We start from the raw sequence: 17,709 nt of genomic DNA, 5'->3' as shown, positions 1-17,709 counted from the left end.
AAATAATTGTCAAAATTTATTTATTTATTTATTAACAGCTCAATGGCCAAACTTAGACTAAAAACAATAAAATACAATTAAGATTTACAAAATTTACAGTACAGGGTAGCATTACCCTCTTATCCCCTCCAGGTACACTCTGAAACCACAGTATACCACCCCCATAAGCTTCCCAAACAGGTCGCTCTCCGGTGAAGAATCGAGAAACCCATTAAGTAGTGAGAGTAACCGGGGAATGGGCGCTTGGTGTCGCTGGACAGTGCGAGCCGAACGCACAGCGAAAAGGTTCAGTAAACGTAATGCCTCTAATGGCAACTCCCGCGTAGAGCAAGAAGTCATAAATGATGCCAGATACACCAGCCCTGACTAAATTTTTGAAACCCCATTTATAAGGCTTATTTGGGTTATACTGATGACGACTACCGGCTTTCTTCTTCTTCTTTGCTTCCCTTTGTACGGTATAACCATTTCGTCGAGACTAAAAGCATTCTCTTCTTCTACGGATAAACACTGTTTTCGAATGCGATCAATTACAGGACATAGCTTATAATATCTATCTGATGTATCGGCTTCAGAGTTATTGGTAAAATGTAAAAATCGCCTGTAATGTTCATTATCGTCTTCATCAACTCCTCCTTTTGTTGAGTTGTAAAAATGAATAATTTTAGGCTTTTAGCCCAGATAAGCCTGAAACTAAAATTTTCTGAAAATTTTGAAAAAAGTTACATTATTTAGTTTATTAGATCTTATGCAACATAAAAAAACTTATAAAAAAAAAATTAAGTGTAAGGCTTTCAGGGAAACAGCCGTCCTATATGTAGGACAGTAGGATAATAAGAGGAAATAAAAGACCATTTATGACAAAACAGAATGTAATCAAAAAGTGTAGTTTATTAGATAACTATTGATTATATTACCCATTGTTATATGTAATTTACTAGATTAACACTATTTATGAATGATATGTTTCAAAACACTTGACACACACTCCAACATCACATTTCTTGCAACGTGTCAAACATTTTTTGTGATATTGACGACAGTGTGTTTGCTTCGATTGAGGAATAACCAGATGATTCATTTGGTCTTTACGACTATCAGCATGTTCATGATGGGAGGGTCGGCTAGGCCCTCTTTTGGAATTTTTTCTGTTTGATTCAATCAAAGCAATTGCTACCCTTCTGCGAAAGCCAAGATGATCCAGTTTTCCATGATTTATTTTATATAACTGCCATGCATTATGTTCGGCAAGATCGATCATGTGTGTGAGCAACGGCATGTACCATTTCTTACCTCGTATACCAATTCGGTAATGTGAAATATTTTCATCAGACCGATCCACTCCTCCCATATATTTGTTATAGATGGACACCATATGTGGTTCTTCTATGACAATGTTTCTCTTTTCACTTTGTGAGAAGCGTTTGGCAGATTGTTTAGGATTTATTCCTACAGCATTAGAAGCAATACTGAATATATTATTGTCATGCCATTTAGCAATAATGAACGTGTTGTCATGTGTCGTTCTGTAATCGACAGCACCACGTTCCTTTTTTTTCAGTAACTTCGATGTAATCAGAGGACAACTAGATGTCCTGTTTTCTCGAACTGTCCCAGTGCAACGAAGGCCTTTCTTTGTTATCTCTTCCAGCAAGGGCGTCCCAGTAAAAAAATTATCTAAAACTACGTGGTAAGGAAGGTCGAAGCCACGTGAAATCAACACATCGCAAAAAGTGAGAACAACGCTTGCACCCAGCCCCAATTCTTTATATATTGGATTGCACATAGTTGTAGCACCTTGGTATGGTTCCATCCATAAAACATACCCTAACCGTGTAGCATCAACCCAAGCTTTGAACCCGTACCTAATAGGTTTACCTTTTATGTGCTGTTTGCAGCCATGTCTACCATAGTAGGGGATCATGGCCTCATCTACACTGTAATGCTCTTCAAGAGGAGAAAACTCTAAGAACTTTTTATTTAGAAGTGTAACTAGGGGGCGTACTTTTGTGTATTTGTCTTGCAAATCCAGATTATCATTGACATGAAGGTGGCGAAAAATAAAGTCAAATCTATCCCTAGTCATAGCCGAGCTGATCAATTCATTCTTTGTATCAGGGGAGTTTTCCCAATACATTCTTCTACGGGGGAGCCATGAATAACCACTAACCAACAATATGCCGATGAAACATTTCATATCTTCAGTGGTTATGTCTCCAGGCAAATTCTTTTTGACAGCATATTTATTGCTCTCTGACACCAACAACGAAATAACATCTTCATCTAAGAAGTTTTCAAACCACTCAATTGGGCGCTTATCTTGGCAAGCGCCTTGAACATCTGGCCAATTCACGGGATTTTTTGCCAAGTCCCGTTTTCTCCATGCGTAGGTACGCCTACGTTTAGTTCGACCTGTAGAATCAGAAGGTTCTTCTTCTGTATCACTCACCATAATCTGCCCTTGAATCATTACTTCAGCCGGTTGAAGCAGAATGTTTCGTGGCAAATTATTCAAAGTTACATTATCTTCTTCGTCAGTGAGACAGTCAGGATCAACAGGAGGAGGTAGAATACATATCAGTCGTTCTCTATAATCTTCTTCATTATCAGAAACATTTTCTAAAGCATCTAAAATTTCATGCGCAGCTAACGGTCTGTAAAGAAAAAGTTGTATTATTGTACTAAAATCATGTATATTATCCTACTGTCCTATATATAGTACGCTAGTATTTGTAACAAGTTATACGTAATTTATTTATATTATTTTGCTAGAATATTTATTTAGTACAAAAGTTAAGGTTATCAACTAGATATTAACACAGAAAAAAACAACTCACGAGTTAAATATAACTTTTTATACATACCTGTCATTTGCCATGTCTGCAACGCACTTTTATTACACACTTATAAGGTAAAATATAAGGTAAAAACTGTTAAAATAACTGTCTTTTTATTTTTTCTAATAAAGCTGACACGTTTCTTACTGCAAATCATAAGACTAAATAATCTTAGATAAAGAGGGTATTCTGATATTTTTTTTTATTTCTACTGTCCTAAATATAGGACAGTAGGCTTATCTGGGTTAGTATCCTCGTCAACTATATTATCGTGATAGTAGTATTATGTTGTTTAATAAATAAACAAGATTCAAACACTGACTTTCTATATCCAAAAGATTGTAAACAATCATCTAAACGCTTATACCATGCCCTAGCTGAATGTTTCAATCCATAGATTTCCCCTATTTAGTTTTAACACTTTATTCTCCCTATCACGACATTCAAAATTCTCAGGTAAACACATGTATACATCTTCATTTAAATGCCCATTTAAAAATGCTGTGGTCACATACAGGTGAGTTATATCTAGGTTATATTTAACACTTAATGCAAACAATAGTCTTATTGTTGAGTGACGAACCACCACTGGGGAAAAAGTTTCGGTATAGTCTATTCCTGCTTTCTGTGTAAAACCTTAAGCAACTAACCGAGCACGATATCTTATGTTATCATCACTGTCCACTTTTTTCTTTAACACCCTTTACGACCTAAATGAACTAACAGTGTGGCTTGTGTGTGTGAGTAGAAGACTATAGCTGTGTCATTACCGAATGAAAAGAGTTTAGCATTAGTGAGTTCGAGTGAACATAAATCGTTAATGTACACTAAAAAAGCGTTGGACTAAGAACACTTCCCTGGGGAAAACCACATGAAAGGTTTTAATGTAAATGTAAATCCTTTATTTGCCAAGATAGTGGTACAAAATAAAAAAATCGAACAACAAGAAAAATCCGCACAATCAGCCATATATATAGGCATGCAAATGTCATAATAAGAAGTCAAGTCATTTATAAGTAATTGTTAAACTTATGTTCTAAATATTCGGTCACGCTATAAAAGCAACTTGACTTTGAAAACCTAATCACCTTCCCCTTGAAAACATTACATGGCAGCGATCTATAATTTCTAGGAAGGTGATTAAATATTCTTACAGCCATGGCGTAACAATTTTTGGAATATAGCGTGCCGTGTTGGATCCCTCGGTATATACAAGCAAGTTTCTTTATATGTTTTAAATAATTTTGGATGCTTCTTTATAGTCATAACTGCTTCAAAGATATACAAACTTGGTACTCTCAGAATACAGAGTTCGTGAAAAATTGATTGTCTAGTTGACTGCTCTACCCATAAACTCAAACCCTCTGCTTTCTATTGGATAGATAGGACTTAAACCAACAAGGGACATTTCCACGAATTCCTTGTCTTTCTAATTTTTCGATTCGTAGTGTCCTGGAAACAGTATCAAGTGGGAGTAGAGAAATGGGACGGTAGTTTAAAATTATCATTTTATTGCCTAATTTATGGATGGATTCAGGGAAGATACCTTGCTCTATACTAAGATTGCAGATATAAGAAATTGGTGCTGCAATAATGTTTTTTAATGAAATTACCACTCGGTTACTAATATTATCATCACCTGGGGCAGAATTAGGCATTAGAGAGCTAATAATTTTTGTAACTTCTCGCTCGTCGCAAGGAAGAAATAGAAAAGAATTATTCAAGTTAGCGGTAATTACAACTTTATAGCAAAGTTTTTGTTCAGTCTGTTTTGTCTTTAAGACAATATATCGGAAGCCAATTTATTACCCACCGAACTGAAATAACCGTTCACTAAACTTAATAAATTTACCTTTTCAGGGCACATTCTTCGGCTACTGCAATTATGCATTCTTTGATCATTTCTCCATCGGTGAATGGTTTCCCACGTTTTGAAATTTCAGGAGCCACACGAAACCTGGCACGAGTTGCAGCCTCTTGTTTGTTTGTGTTTCAGTTTTGAGTTTTGTAAATGAAGATTGCTGCGATTTCAATCCGCGCTTCATAGCTTCGAATTTTTCTCGTTCGTAATTTTGAAAATGTTTTGTTTCATAATGACGTTTAATGTTATATTCTTTGAGAACGGCTATGCTTTGAGTAACAATGGTGAGGTTTGAGGATTCGAAAAATACGTTTCAGTCTTCCGGATAATTAAAATATTGGTTGCTAATGAAAATTTGATCATCAATATCTCGAATTAAACTTAAATTATCGAATTTTATAATAAATAGAAAAGAAGACATGAAAAACATTAAAATTGTACCTAAATGTGTGAATGATTACATTACAGATTGGGTGATTTTTTCGAATAGTATAAAAGGGAAAATTAGGCAATTGTATGAGGTATAAAGTCTATCACTATCATAGTGTTACTTTGGTGGGGTTCAGTATATAATAATATTTGTTTGTATGACTCTCTTTTATGACAGGGGTCGGCGCAGGAGCCTGGGAAGGCGTTACGGTTGCCGATTTGGGTGGCAGAGGCGGGAAGGGGAATGAGTTGGGGAGGGCCCTCCGTAACGGGGGGCTTGGCCCAGGGACTAATCGGGAGGTGGGGCCGGCACGTATGTGGGCTTAGCTCCCGTGCCACGACAGGCTGCATCGCGTCCCACCATGCGCCTAGACGACGGCTTCTGCGCCTTGGGGGCTCTATAATTCGCTGGGTGCCCATGTTGCCCGCAAAGCACACACGCCGGCGGCTCAGCATACAGAAGCGTCCGCTTGCAGTCCGAGGTGCCGTGGTCGCCTAAACACTTAACCCACCGCGCCCTCGCAAAACAATTACGGGCTGCGTGAGTTGAGCTGAGAGTTGAGAGTTGACAGCGGTGGCACTTTCGGGTAAATGAATGTTTCAGAGGGGTATGAGCTTACAACACTCTCGCAAGCTAAAAATCTTTTTCCCGCTCGGGGTAGGGTCTAGGACTACGAGTACCATAATATCGTACTCTTCTTTGGTGGTCCGTTGGAGTATTCGGAAAACATCGCTTACGGTTTATCACTGCTCAACTAGGTCTGTTCGTACAATCCCGGATTCGATTTCCTTCGGGATGCACTTTATTACTACCCTGAGCGCGTAGCACGCGCTCATCGGGAAGGGGGAAAGTATGACCTCCGATACCTTCAGAGGGAAGGTATGAGATAACAAACGATGATGATCAGGTGGAAGCACCTGTATGCAGAGGCTATCCCTCAACGTTCGGGCCTTATAATTTATCGATTTTGTGTCGAGAAGTTTCGATAAGGCGGGCCATACGCCCTTGTCCCTTACGTAGATAGGCGGAGGGGTTTTAATGCGGTCCGCGGGGGCGGAGGGCGGTTTGTCCGATATAAGTGAGCTTAGGTCCCTCTTAGGAGGGTTGGGTAGGCCTTTTGGCGGGAGGACCACCGTTGGCCGAACGCATTTTTTTACGACCGACGGTTTGAAATCCGTCGGATTCAGATGACGAAGAGAGGAATTCGTCAATCGTTTCCGCTGGAGCGGATTGAGCCGACATTGCCGATGATGGACGCGCAAAATTTCCCGTCTCCTCATCGCTTACGCTTTCCACTTCAGGGAGTGGTGAGCGCGAGCGACAGCGGGTTTGATCGGATGGTTGTTTACGTGATGACTTCGCAAAAGCATTTTTCATCGTCTTACGCGGTGACGGGGAAGGCGAGCGCGGTGAAACCGCACTTTGAGACTCATAAAAATCCTTGATAGCGTCAGGAAAACGCTCTTTTAAAAATAGCAGTATTTTTCTTAAGTCGGGGGGTTGATCCTCGGACGCCATCCTGTAGGCGGGAAGCCAAACAGTTTGGCGGCGAAATTGTACCTTTTTTTTTCTATAAAGGAGGTGAAAATGCACAAATGCAGGCCCGCTGGCGTATGCAGTCGCTACAGCGGGGACTGTGGGGATGGCTTTCTCATAATCCCTCTGTTAATCAGAGGGGAGAAACCGACCCACAAAAAATTCCTCCTGAACCCTTCATACCGCCAGCATTACTAGACTACACCCATTCTGAATGAATAACGTCCAGTACCGCATTGAGCTCCCCGGGGTCGCACTAGGCATTCAACCCAGAAAGCTCAGGCGGGTATGTTCGCATAAGGGCCTGGCGACGACGTAGTTGGACCCACGTAACTATGCGTATATTGGGCCATCCTGCGCCTACCCACCCTTCACCACTGGCGGGGGCCACATAATCGGAGAGATTCCCCGCACTCACTCTTAGTCTCTCTACAAGGCGAGAGCGGGCGTTCTGACGCCGCAACTCTCCCTCCGCCTCCTCCAATCCTACCATATGAGAAGCCGCCTTTTTCGGCGGCTTACCCTTGGCAGGTGGAGAAGCATTTCCTTTGCCGTTGCCAACCGGGCTCTTAGTATACGCCCGTTTCCTGTCGCCGGAACAAGTCACAGTGCCCACATCGTCGGCACTGTCCGAGGACGACGAAAACACTAACCCTGTAGCTCGCCTCATATCGAGGTACTTTAAAATCCTAGCCCCAACTTTACAGTAGACGACGTCGTAGAGTAGTCGACGACTCTACCGTCGACGCTACCTTCGACTCTACCCCGTCTCTACCCTCGACTCTACCCAAGGACTCTACCCCTATACCCAATAAATATATAAAAAATAAATAGATAAATGATTAAAGAACTGAATATATTACACCACACAAATACAATCTTAATTCTAATTATAAAAGAGAAAAATTAAAACAAAAATTTATTGTCCCAATCCGCTTCGGTGTGACGAAATCCAATCTTCGGACGCCTACTCACTTCGGTGTGAGAGACGTCCAACCTTCAGCTGTCCACCAAGCTTGTCAACAACAAGATGGTGGACCAACGCGTCACGGAAATCCCAACCTTGGCACCAAACTTGTAAACAACAAGATGGCGGACCGACGCTTCACTAACTTGCCCGACCTTGGCACCCAACTAGTAAACAAGATGGCGGGCTGACAATTCACTTGCAATAGGCGCAGTCATCGATATAATAGCGTAGTATATGCCATGTAAATACCTTCAAAGTCAAAATCATTTATTCATACAGGTAACACAATTTACACTTATCAAAAAAGAAATATACATTAAATGCTTCTAATTTTACATTTACAGCCAGTTCTCAAATCAAGGGCGTAGGACGGAAGAGATGAACTGGCAATAAACTCTCCGCCACTCTTTTAATCGCCAAGTTTTTTGTTACACAATGTTAGTAAGAAACTGCTACATCATGTTCCACATGACATCTTAAGTAATAAATGATAATAAAATAAATTAAAAACTAAACACACAAAAAAGAACAAACTAAAAAGATTTGTCCTCTATCAGCAGGAGGCTTGGTGAAATACGAGCACGTATTTACATTCTCGTGGGAACAACACCCTACACCCAACCTACATAGTGGAAATAACTAACATCACCGCATACACGATTCAAGTACGACCAGTCTCCACAAGTAGCACCCGTTCACGAATATGACGCATGGCCAGCCATCGGCCCCCTCACCATATTTTAGGGAGAGAGATAACCCGACGCATCGACGCCGCCACAAGTAATGACATTTAAGCGAGCATGACGATCCTTGAAATGTGAACTTGGCTACATAAGAAGATAATAATACTACTTATACTGAAATAATTTGATACCACATGGATCACAGTTTCTTCCTACTTTATATTTTTCTGATTTTACTGATTTGTAAAAAAAATGTGTGGTGTGCCCGACAAAAAGGTTTTGAGAATAAATGTGTGAGAGAAATTGTTGGTCCTTCGGGGCCCCCTGAGAATGGGGGTTCTGGGCCCTGGGCACGGGCCCCGTGTGCCTTTATGGTAAAGACGGTATTGACCTATCATTTGATACTAATATTATTTGAAGTAAGTGAGCTCGCGTTAAAAACTGCTCTTAACTTAGTGATGGTACTGCTTTCGCGCAATACACCGTGATGTGGGATAAAATATGCATTTTTATTCGAATTAAACCCACATTCTGTCATATGACCCAAAGATTCGTATTCAGTCGTGAAATCGCGATACATATCATAAAGTTTTGGCTTTGTCCGAAGTCGACGTTATAAAGAGTAAATACATTGTTTAGCTCGCTGAAATGAATTACCTTAAATAGTAGGACTTTCTTTTAACGGAATTCTAACGCAAAAACTACCGTCTGACAAGCGAGTAGTATTTTTCACAAAATGTTCTTCACATGACTTTTGTTCTGTTAAGTAACTAGAACAAATTGAACTATTTAATTCTTCTAAAAGCCAACATTTTATTTTGAATACTTTGATCTCTTCGAGGCCCGGCATCTGCGTCTCCATTCGCTTCTTGAGCCCCTCTATTTCACGATGGAGACGCTCATTGTCCGCGCGTAGCGCACGCGTCTCTTCTGAAATCGTTTGCTGTGTTTCTTATGTCAAGGACGGCTTGTTTGAGGGCTTGAACGAAGCCGCCCTTTAGGTTGCCCGATTTAGTGGCAACTTTTGTTACCACTTCGAGACTGGCCTCCATCCGTTTTAATACGGTGGTTGTCTCCTCCTGATAGCGACAATGTCGATCGGGTCTTGCGAGCCTCCGCAACTGAGTCCAGTATCTCGGCCTCAGCGCGTTTTCTCTTCTCTTCTCGCTGCGCCTTACGGTAGGCTTCTGCAGCAGCGAGGCCGACGTATTCTCCCGTTGTGGGTGGCCTGACTCCTTTCTTTTTCCGGTCCTTGGAGCCGAGGGTGTCTGTGGAACTACCCTCGCTCTCTTCTCTACCTCTCTTGGGAGCTGATCTGCAGCTCCAAAAGCGGCCAGGTGACTCCCGGTCCAGTTACCCGACTTGCCTCGCCGATGGCATGGACAACACACAAACCGTCGACTCGGTATCCGACTCAGATATCCGCGCGGTTGCGCTTTCCTCAATTGCTGTAGATGTGTCTGGGATTGGCAATCGATCCAGAACAACTCGCAGCTCTCTCTCCTTCTCTGTACTTTCCTGCTTTACCTCTTTACTCCACCTCTTCTCCGTAACATCTCCTTCTACTTCTAAGTTGGTTTTGTTTTGACATTTGTTTTCCATATTTGGTGTTCTTTTATCCCCTATCTATTTGTTGGACGTTTTATATCCCCCATGTACCTAACATTACCCGGGCGGAGGCCCCTGCACCCGAGTAACCCTAATACCGCTTGGAGGTCGGGAATTATCCAAGGGTTGGCCGCTAGGAGCTCGACTTTACTGATCGAACGACCCGCTTGCCCTTTAGGCGCCCCAACGCGTGCACATTCAGGGTTATTTTATTGTGGTTTTCCTTGCACTCGGACCGGCCGGTTAAGGCAAGCCCACTAGCAAGGTGCGATCCGCGAGACATGTCCACGACAATTGCACGAAGTACCAGTTTGCCCGGCGGGGGGTCGAGACCCCTGACCGACGACGACACATCGCCGTCACGGCCCACCGCGCCACGGTTCCACCACAACCGCTAAGTGCCGTGATGTATCCACCACCTTACCACGCTGCAACGCAGTAGCTGATTGAAAACTCAACTAGTTTCCTTCCTCTTATTGCCCAATAAGGCCTCTCCTCCAATCGAACACAAACAATCACTAATTAAACAATGGTCAAGCGTCCTCCACCATACGCTGACTATATTATCGCCAAAGGATGCTGGTTTGCCCCCCAGAAAGCAGAACATACATACAATAATTGCCGGTTCCGCCGGCCTTCCACCGTGCCAAAGCACTGCGGCCAAGAAGACAACGACACCAGATGCCATATTGGTTCCCCTGAAATGCTGGTTTTCACCCCGCAGGTTCGCATGGCATGTAGCTACACCGCATCTCGCATGGTTCTTAAGAAAGAAAGAGTCGAGAGCAGCCGAGGCCCAGAGATAAGCGCGCAGTAGCGCAATGAAATGGACCCCCTCCCTAGTCAACCCCCGCACAAAGCAAAGGTCACTCAGTTTCACCTTTGAGATCAAATGATCTCTCCAGCTTGCCAGGGACTAGCGACTCGTCTCCGCTGGGCGCTGATGCCCTCTCCAGAGACCGGCCTCCAAAATAAAGGCCAGCCTGTTTTACCTCCTTATTTGCTTCCCCTTTGCGACGGCATTGCTGCGGTCGCTCCAGGTACTGGGCCCCCCCCGGCACGACAAGCCTAGGAGCCGCGGGTAAATCCATCCGCGGAGGGGGGGAGTAGACACCTGACCTAACTTAGCCTAAACTAACCCTTCTTTTTTGTTTTTTTTTTGTACTTGGGGAAACCCGATTACGTGCCCCCGCGCCTGTGTAAGTGTGAATGGCGCGGGGGGTGTGTGGGTCAAGGTCGTATAATACGATATCCCCATACCCTCTAAAACCACCAGGGCCCAATCCATAGTGGGTTAATGCAACGGATCCATTATGCGTGAAACTTCAGCCTCAGAACTGAGGTCGGTTCTTAGATGAGTATATAACTTATACTTTAGTGTCACATATAATTAATTGATTAAAATAAATTAAATAACTATTTCTCTATTTTAAAACTACTCCAAAATGATACACAGTATATACATGTCTATCGCTATCCTTTTCATTTTCAAGAACAAATAGCATGCGCACTCTCTTCCTTTAAATGGGCGGACTCCAAACAGCTGCTATGCTGTGTCCTCTTCATCGCATGGGATGGTTGGTTGGGACCTCTCAGTCGCACATTGACTTGCAGCAATATTTCACTTCAAAATTCGACAACCGTAATTCGGGACTGATTTTTCACAGGCAACTCTATACCACTGTGTTCATAATTAAAATCTTTATTTTAATTTTAATTCAATAATCAGACCGGTGCAAAATGCTAGTATCGATTTTCCTGTTTATACCAAAGCTACCCTAAGCTGGCTATCCGAGAATTGTGACCGGAAAAGAATAATAATAATATTTTTATTATAAAGCTTTATTAAATTCCATGTATTGCACATATTTAACAATACAATTTGGTACTGATTAGTCTATAATAATCAATAACAGTTGTTACGCTTGTATGAATTATTTAATTACTAATTATAAATTCATACAAGAATATAAAAAAGAAATCATTTATTTATTGAGCGGTATTTTGTCCCCCCCAGAATACGCGGGACAGCCTGAGTGAGCACACCCAGGGACGGATTCTCCTGTACCAGAAGTGCAGGTACCCTCCTGGGGTAAAATGTTCTATTAAATAACGCTGCCATGATTCGGAGAGGAAGGGGATGAGCTTCCGGGAGTCCCACAATATTAAACGAAACGCGACACACGTCCTGCGTGGGCCACTTCACGCTTGTTTTCAGTGGGAAAGTGGTATTACCCCGATCGCGTCGGCTCATTCGGTTGTTTATGCAGCATGACACTCCCACTACTTGGACTAACTCACTGCGCTGGTGGAAATAGTTGTTGTTCAAATATCCCACCAGAGGGCGATGGGGTCATCACTGCCCTACGCCTTAAAATCCCTTAGTCGCCTTACAACACCCACAGGTAGAGATGCGCAGTTGCTATTATATAAGCCGGCACAACACGGCTTAATGCATTTATTGAAAGACACGTAACTAATACATGTGATAACTCACTAGATGACGTTAGGTGTACTACTTACTACTACTATTATTTTTTATAGAAACTAACAGTATGCAACCAACATAGGAAGTGTTTAAAGTGTAAAATATATCTATTAAACTCTTCTCTTTGGAAATTGCTTTTTTTATGTATTATTACTCGTATGTCTATTTCTTCATATATTATGGTTTCTTCATTATCAGTTTTTTCTAAAACAGTCTCATTTCGTTCTTCTTGAAGAAAACTAATATTGTAGATAATCGTAAGAATCTTCACCGAAATATTTGTAGGGGTGTATGTATAGTGTATACCACATTATTTTGTATAGCGACAGTGTACAATTGGTAGCGCCGGTCATTCTTTCCGCTCGCAATTAAATATTATACTAATTATGTTTAATTTCCTACACACTAACTTGGTGACCCCGACGTAATGAAAAGGCCGCTTCCTCAATCAGCGCCAGCTACGCCGTAACTCAAGCAGCACCAGCATACCTCAATTAACATTAACACGGAACTCAACATGACAGAAATCGCCAAATTAACAAAGTGGCAAATTTGGAGAGATCTTCACGTCATTGGAACTACCGGGCGTTCACGTTCCGTTTCCCGAAATCGTAGTCGTGGACATTTAACAGACAGGCGTAATCCAAACAGTCCAGGTTGAATTTGTTTCGTTTCGGTTCCATGAGAATGCACGGAAGTGTAAGGAGCGCTGATCGTGGAAAAGCAAGGAAAACTAAAGGTGTCCTTGTCACCGCATATGCATCACGGACATAAGTAGTGGCTTAAGGTTTTTAAATGATACAGGTGCGAATATCTCAGTTTTACCTATTGGCAAACGTTTTGTTTCAAGTAAATGTAGCGAATTCAAATTATTCGCAGCGAATGGTACAGAAATTAAAACCTACGGTACTAATTCACTCATGTATATTGGGATTTCGTGATCGCTGATGAAAACAACCGATTATAGGAGCAGATTTCTTAAGTCACTATATATTACTGGATCAATTAAATTGAAAGTGCCAAGATCCAGGTAACTAAGTACGTTTTTAACGCTTGATTTCCAATCATGAAAATGGAAGTCTCTGCCTAGTCTGAGAACAGTTCCATATTTTTTTTAAATATCACAATATGTGTGTGGTTCCACAATTACTTCTAAAGGACGTATTTCTCTTTAGATTTTTCCAAATACACGGTCGAGGTATATCAGCGTATGTTTCTTGATGTGACGTGGAGCTTTTTAGCCAATATGCTAGCATTCCCAAAACGACTGAGTTTTTATTTTGCCCTCCACAACCGTGGCAAAATAATTTAACATGAAATACCGCCGAAGCAATCTGATTAGATCCTTTCGTTGCCTCGGTTTCTAACCACATGTAAATAAATGTGTTAAAACAGTTTTGAGCCCTGCGAGACAGTGCTTGACATACTGTTAACTTATACGTATACAATTGGCGGCTAAAGTAGGCACTCTGGTCTGGCACTTTTGGTATAACCAAATTCTTTTGACAGTCAAAAGAAAAAATATTTCGTTGCCACCTTGTGTTTTGAGATTAGTGTAAAAGCATTTAGCCTTGCCTGTGAATACGATACTGAACTATTTGCAGCAGTTTTTTTTTAATTTGTCACGTTATCTTTTATTAACTTCTTTTAATTGAATGCATTTAGAACATGCGTCTGTGGCGGGAGACTTAAAACCAAATTAAAATACACGTAAAAATACGTCGGAAAAATTTATATATCAATTTTAAAATTTACAATTCAATGTGAATTAACAAAATTCATAGAAGCATATCCCATAAAAATGAATGTGTTTTAAAATACAAAATATTACACGTTCCATCACATGTCTTCACTGCCTTGTTTCGAATTTGCCTTGGTGATACTGGCATTGGATTAGATTTTTTGTTGGTCATTTTCTTTAAGATCTCGTAGTTTATATTTTGATAATATTCCTTGCATTTCATCTTGTGCCTGTATGCTATTTTAATAAGTGTTTATTGTGAGCAAGGAAGACACCACATATTTTCCAAAAATGTGCAAATCGTCGTCATTTTGTTCCAGTCTTCGGTCGTTTAGACCGAATCTATGTAGCCAGATTTTTTTGGTTGTTACGATCGTCAAGGCCTTCTAAAGTTGAATTTATTAAGTTTTCTTCGTTTTCATTATTCTTAATATATTCAAAAACTATATATGTTTTGTGATGCGAGGGAAGTATTAGTAACACAAAAATTGATTTCATTATGTTTCAGATACCAAGATCTGAAGTGGACTGGAATAAAATAAGAAGAGGTTTTTTTATGAGATGGAATTTTTCCCAATAGCTTTGGTGCCATTGATGGGAAGCATATTAATGTAAAATGTCCCCCAGGCATAGGTTGAGACTTTTTTAATTATAAAAGTACATTTAGTACACTTATTGTGTTACTAGCATGTGTTGGTCACAATTATTGTTTCACATACATTGATGAGGGGGCAAAGGGTAGAAACTTTGATGGTGGAATATTTAGTAATTGTAATTTAAAGAACAAAAAATGTATAACTACACGTTGTGTAGATGCAGGAGAATCGTTGAAAATGTCTTTTAGCATCCCGATTTCGAATTTTCGAAAAGCCAATAAGTATCGATAAAGTAGTGAGTGCGCGCGCGCGCGTTGTTTGTCTGTGTTTGTGTGTGTATGTGTGGGCGAGTGGGTGTGTTACAGAGTAACAGTTATTAAATCTTCTGTTTCATCATAACTCAACGTCTTCAGCCAAGTAGTAACCGTTTTTTTACATTCATATTTAGATAGTGGGTAAATGTTAATTTTTTCATTTAATTAAGTATACAGGTAACAGCCTAGGAAACCAAAGAATCTTTGCGAGAAAGAAGTGTAATACGACAGCAAACATTATGTTTAATCCGCTTGTTCATATTTAATTCGAGGGTCGTTACATACCATTTTCTATGTCTCTATTCGTGTTTTTAATTTCTTGACATTTTTTTTAGTTGCGTTACATCAGTAACTAATTTAGATAAGGTGTCATCAAGACTTATTTTCCACTCATCCAAACACCGATATTGGTCCCTTTTCCAATCAGATAACATATTTAAGAGGTTCTTAAGTCCCCAGACTGAAAACCAGGAGAAGACGGGCCTTCGGGCGAAGAGTCCATTCTGAGTCTCTTGTTTCTAGTTGTAACATTGCTTTCACTACTATTGCTAGCACTTTCAGTTGTTGAAAGATCCGATTCCGAGCGGGCACCTGATAATGAATTTTTAGATGGCGTACGCGGAATTTTAAACATTGCGCCGAAAAAACAAAGACTATTCTGACTTGGCCGCAGTCACTCGCTCAAGTTGTCCGTAGATTGTCGTAGCACTATTGTACCACAAAGAACGGTTCGGTGGCCGTCGATACACAATTCATATTAAAATAATAAGTCCTGAGTACATACCTCGTCAATGTCTCCTTACAGAAAGATAGGCACACAATATTATCAGCCGTAATGATTTGGGATTAGGTTTAGTATGGGCACAAAAAGAGGTTAGACTGATGATGATTGATACTTTGCTACACAATAGTTCTTAAACACGCACTAAACACTCACTATACAATTTTAAATAGTGGACGTATCTATAATTAACAAAAAGTATATATGTATTATCCAAATAAAAAATGCTAGATACACGAGAACACGTAACCCGAAAGAAGCTCAACAATGACTATCAAAAAATGTGTCGATCGGCCGTGCGTAAATATTTGGCATCACCCTCATCAATTTTATAAAATTAATATAATGTATTTCGAACAACTATCATATGACCCACTGGCTTAATCCGTAGCAATATTTCGCTACGCTGACAAGTAATTTGGCTCCGTGGCAAAGCACAGAAACCAAACACCACGCGGCACCCAGTTCGATCCTCAGTTTCACAATTAAATATTTTAATTTTAATAAGACTAAACTTCGGGGTTAAGATTCGAAGTTTAGGAAAAGATATCCTTTATAGGTGTTTGTGATTCATTTAAACAAAACGATTTTTACATGTTAGGTTCTTTTAATAATTATACTCCAAATACAAAACATTTATACTAAGTTGGATAAAGTAACAAGGTTAGAAATTATCGAGGTTCTAAGAGCGCGTGTGCTCAGTAGCGTGCGGTGGTGGCTAGTGACGCGTCCGGCGCGTGCGCTGCTGCTCGGTCCCTCCCCTCGCGTCCGCCCGCTCCCCGCCGGGCTTCTTAGGGATGGGACGCGGTCCATAGACAATCGCCGTTCCCTCATGCTAGGGATGAGCTGTGCGCGTGAACAATAGGTGTCTTCTGATGCTAGGTGCTGGGATATATTCTGTATGATTAATTTCAGGATTAGAATGATGGGATTTTATGGATTCCTGAGATGTAGAAGAGGTAACAGGGATACCTTGAGTAGTGGGTAGTTCGGCAGGATTTGATTGAGAGGATCTGGATAGGAGACGGCTACTTTTCTTTATTATAATAGAAATCTTAAAAATACAGTACAGTAATATAATTCCTATAACTACATAAAATATGATTGAATAGTGAGTCTCGTATTTTAAAATTGACGTTGGTTAATAATATCGTCAGCGGTAGCTGATATTATTTTTGATTTTGATTTTAGCTCATTAGCATAAGTGTCTAAGTTTATATTTAATAATGTCGAAGGAGCCTCATTATTCAATTTTTTATTAAACTTATCTAAATTACAAGATGTTTCACTAATTATATTGAAGTCTGATTGTATATGATACGTTGTGGTATTAAGAGAATAAACATTTAATTTAGGAATTAATTTTGTGCTTTTACTATGTGCCTAACAATTATTAGGGATATTAACAATTCCAATGCCGTGTAGGTTCTTTTCAATTACATTTTGGTTTACACATTCTATAAATAGTTTATTAATATGTGATTGTATATAAAGCCAATTGTTATTAATAAGAGTTTTCCAAATATCAATTATACCATGTATGAATTCTGTTTTACAGTCTGGGAGTTTATTAATTAAGTTCAATAGTATTTCAGTTTCACAACTAGGGTTTTCAGTCGTTGAAACAGTGTTCATGACATCACAAATATAGTTGTTGGTATTAACAAATTTACTAAACAAATTTAATAAAGAGTATCTAAATAACAGTATTCTGATTTGTCTATGGTCACTGCGATATATTTAAAACTGGGAACAATAAAACTAAAAGGGGTTGGATTTACATTGCTATAGGGCGTCGGTAATGCTATTGTTTCATGTAAATAAAAACTCTTAAAATAAACATGATTTTGTTATTAAAACTATA

At 40.2% G+C, this 17,709-nt stretch overlaps 1 protein-coding gene across 1 annotated transcript; it reads right to left on the bottom strand.

Annotated features, from left to right (window-relative positions):
* Positions 1-664: 664 nt before the first annotated feature.
* Positions 665-3,079, bottom strand: LOC125058906 (piggyBac transposable element-derived protein 3-like). The gene is made up of 5 exons (XM_047663046.1): positions 2,865-3,079; positions 2,356-2,654; positions 2,292-2,297; positions 1,021-1,953; positions 665-687 (listed from the first exon to the last, which is right to left on the bottom strand). Exons 1-5 carry the CDS (start codon positions 2,876-2,878, stop codon positions 665-667), a joined length of 1,275 nt encoding a protein of 424 aa, XP_047519002.1. The 5' UTR covers positions 2,879-3,079.
* Between the last annotated feature and the right edge of the window lie 14,630 nt (positions 3,080-17,709).

Source organism: Pieris napi, chromosome 18 (genome assembly GCF_905475465.1).
Source record: "Pieris napi chromosome 18, ilPieNapi1.2, whole genome shotgun sequence".
NCBI lineage: Eukaryota > Metazoa > Arthropoda > Insecta > Lepidoptera > Pieridae > Pieris > Pieris napi.
The sequence above is the reverse complement of the archived record's forward strand: the minus strand, read 5'-3'. Positions and strand labels throughout refer to the sequence as shown.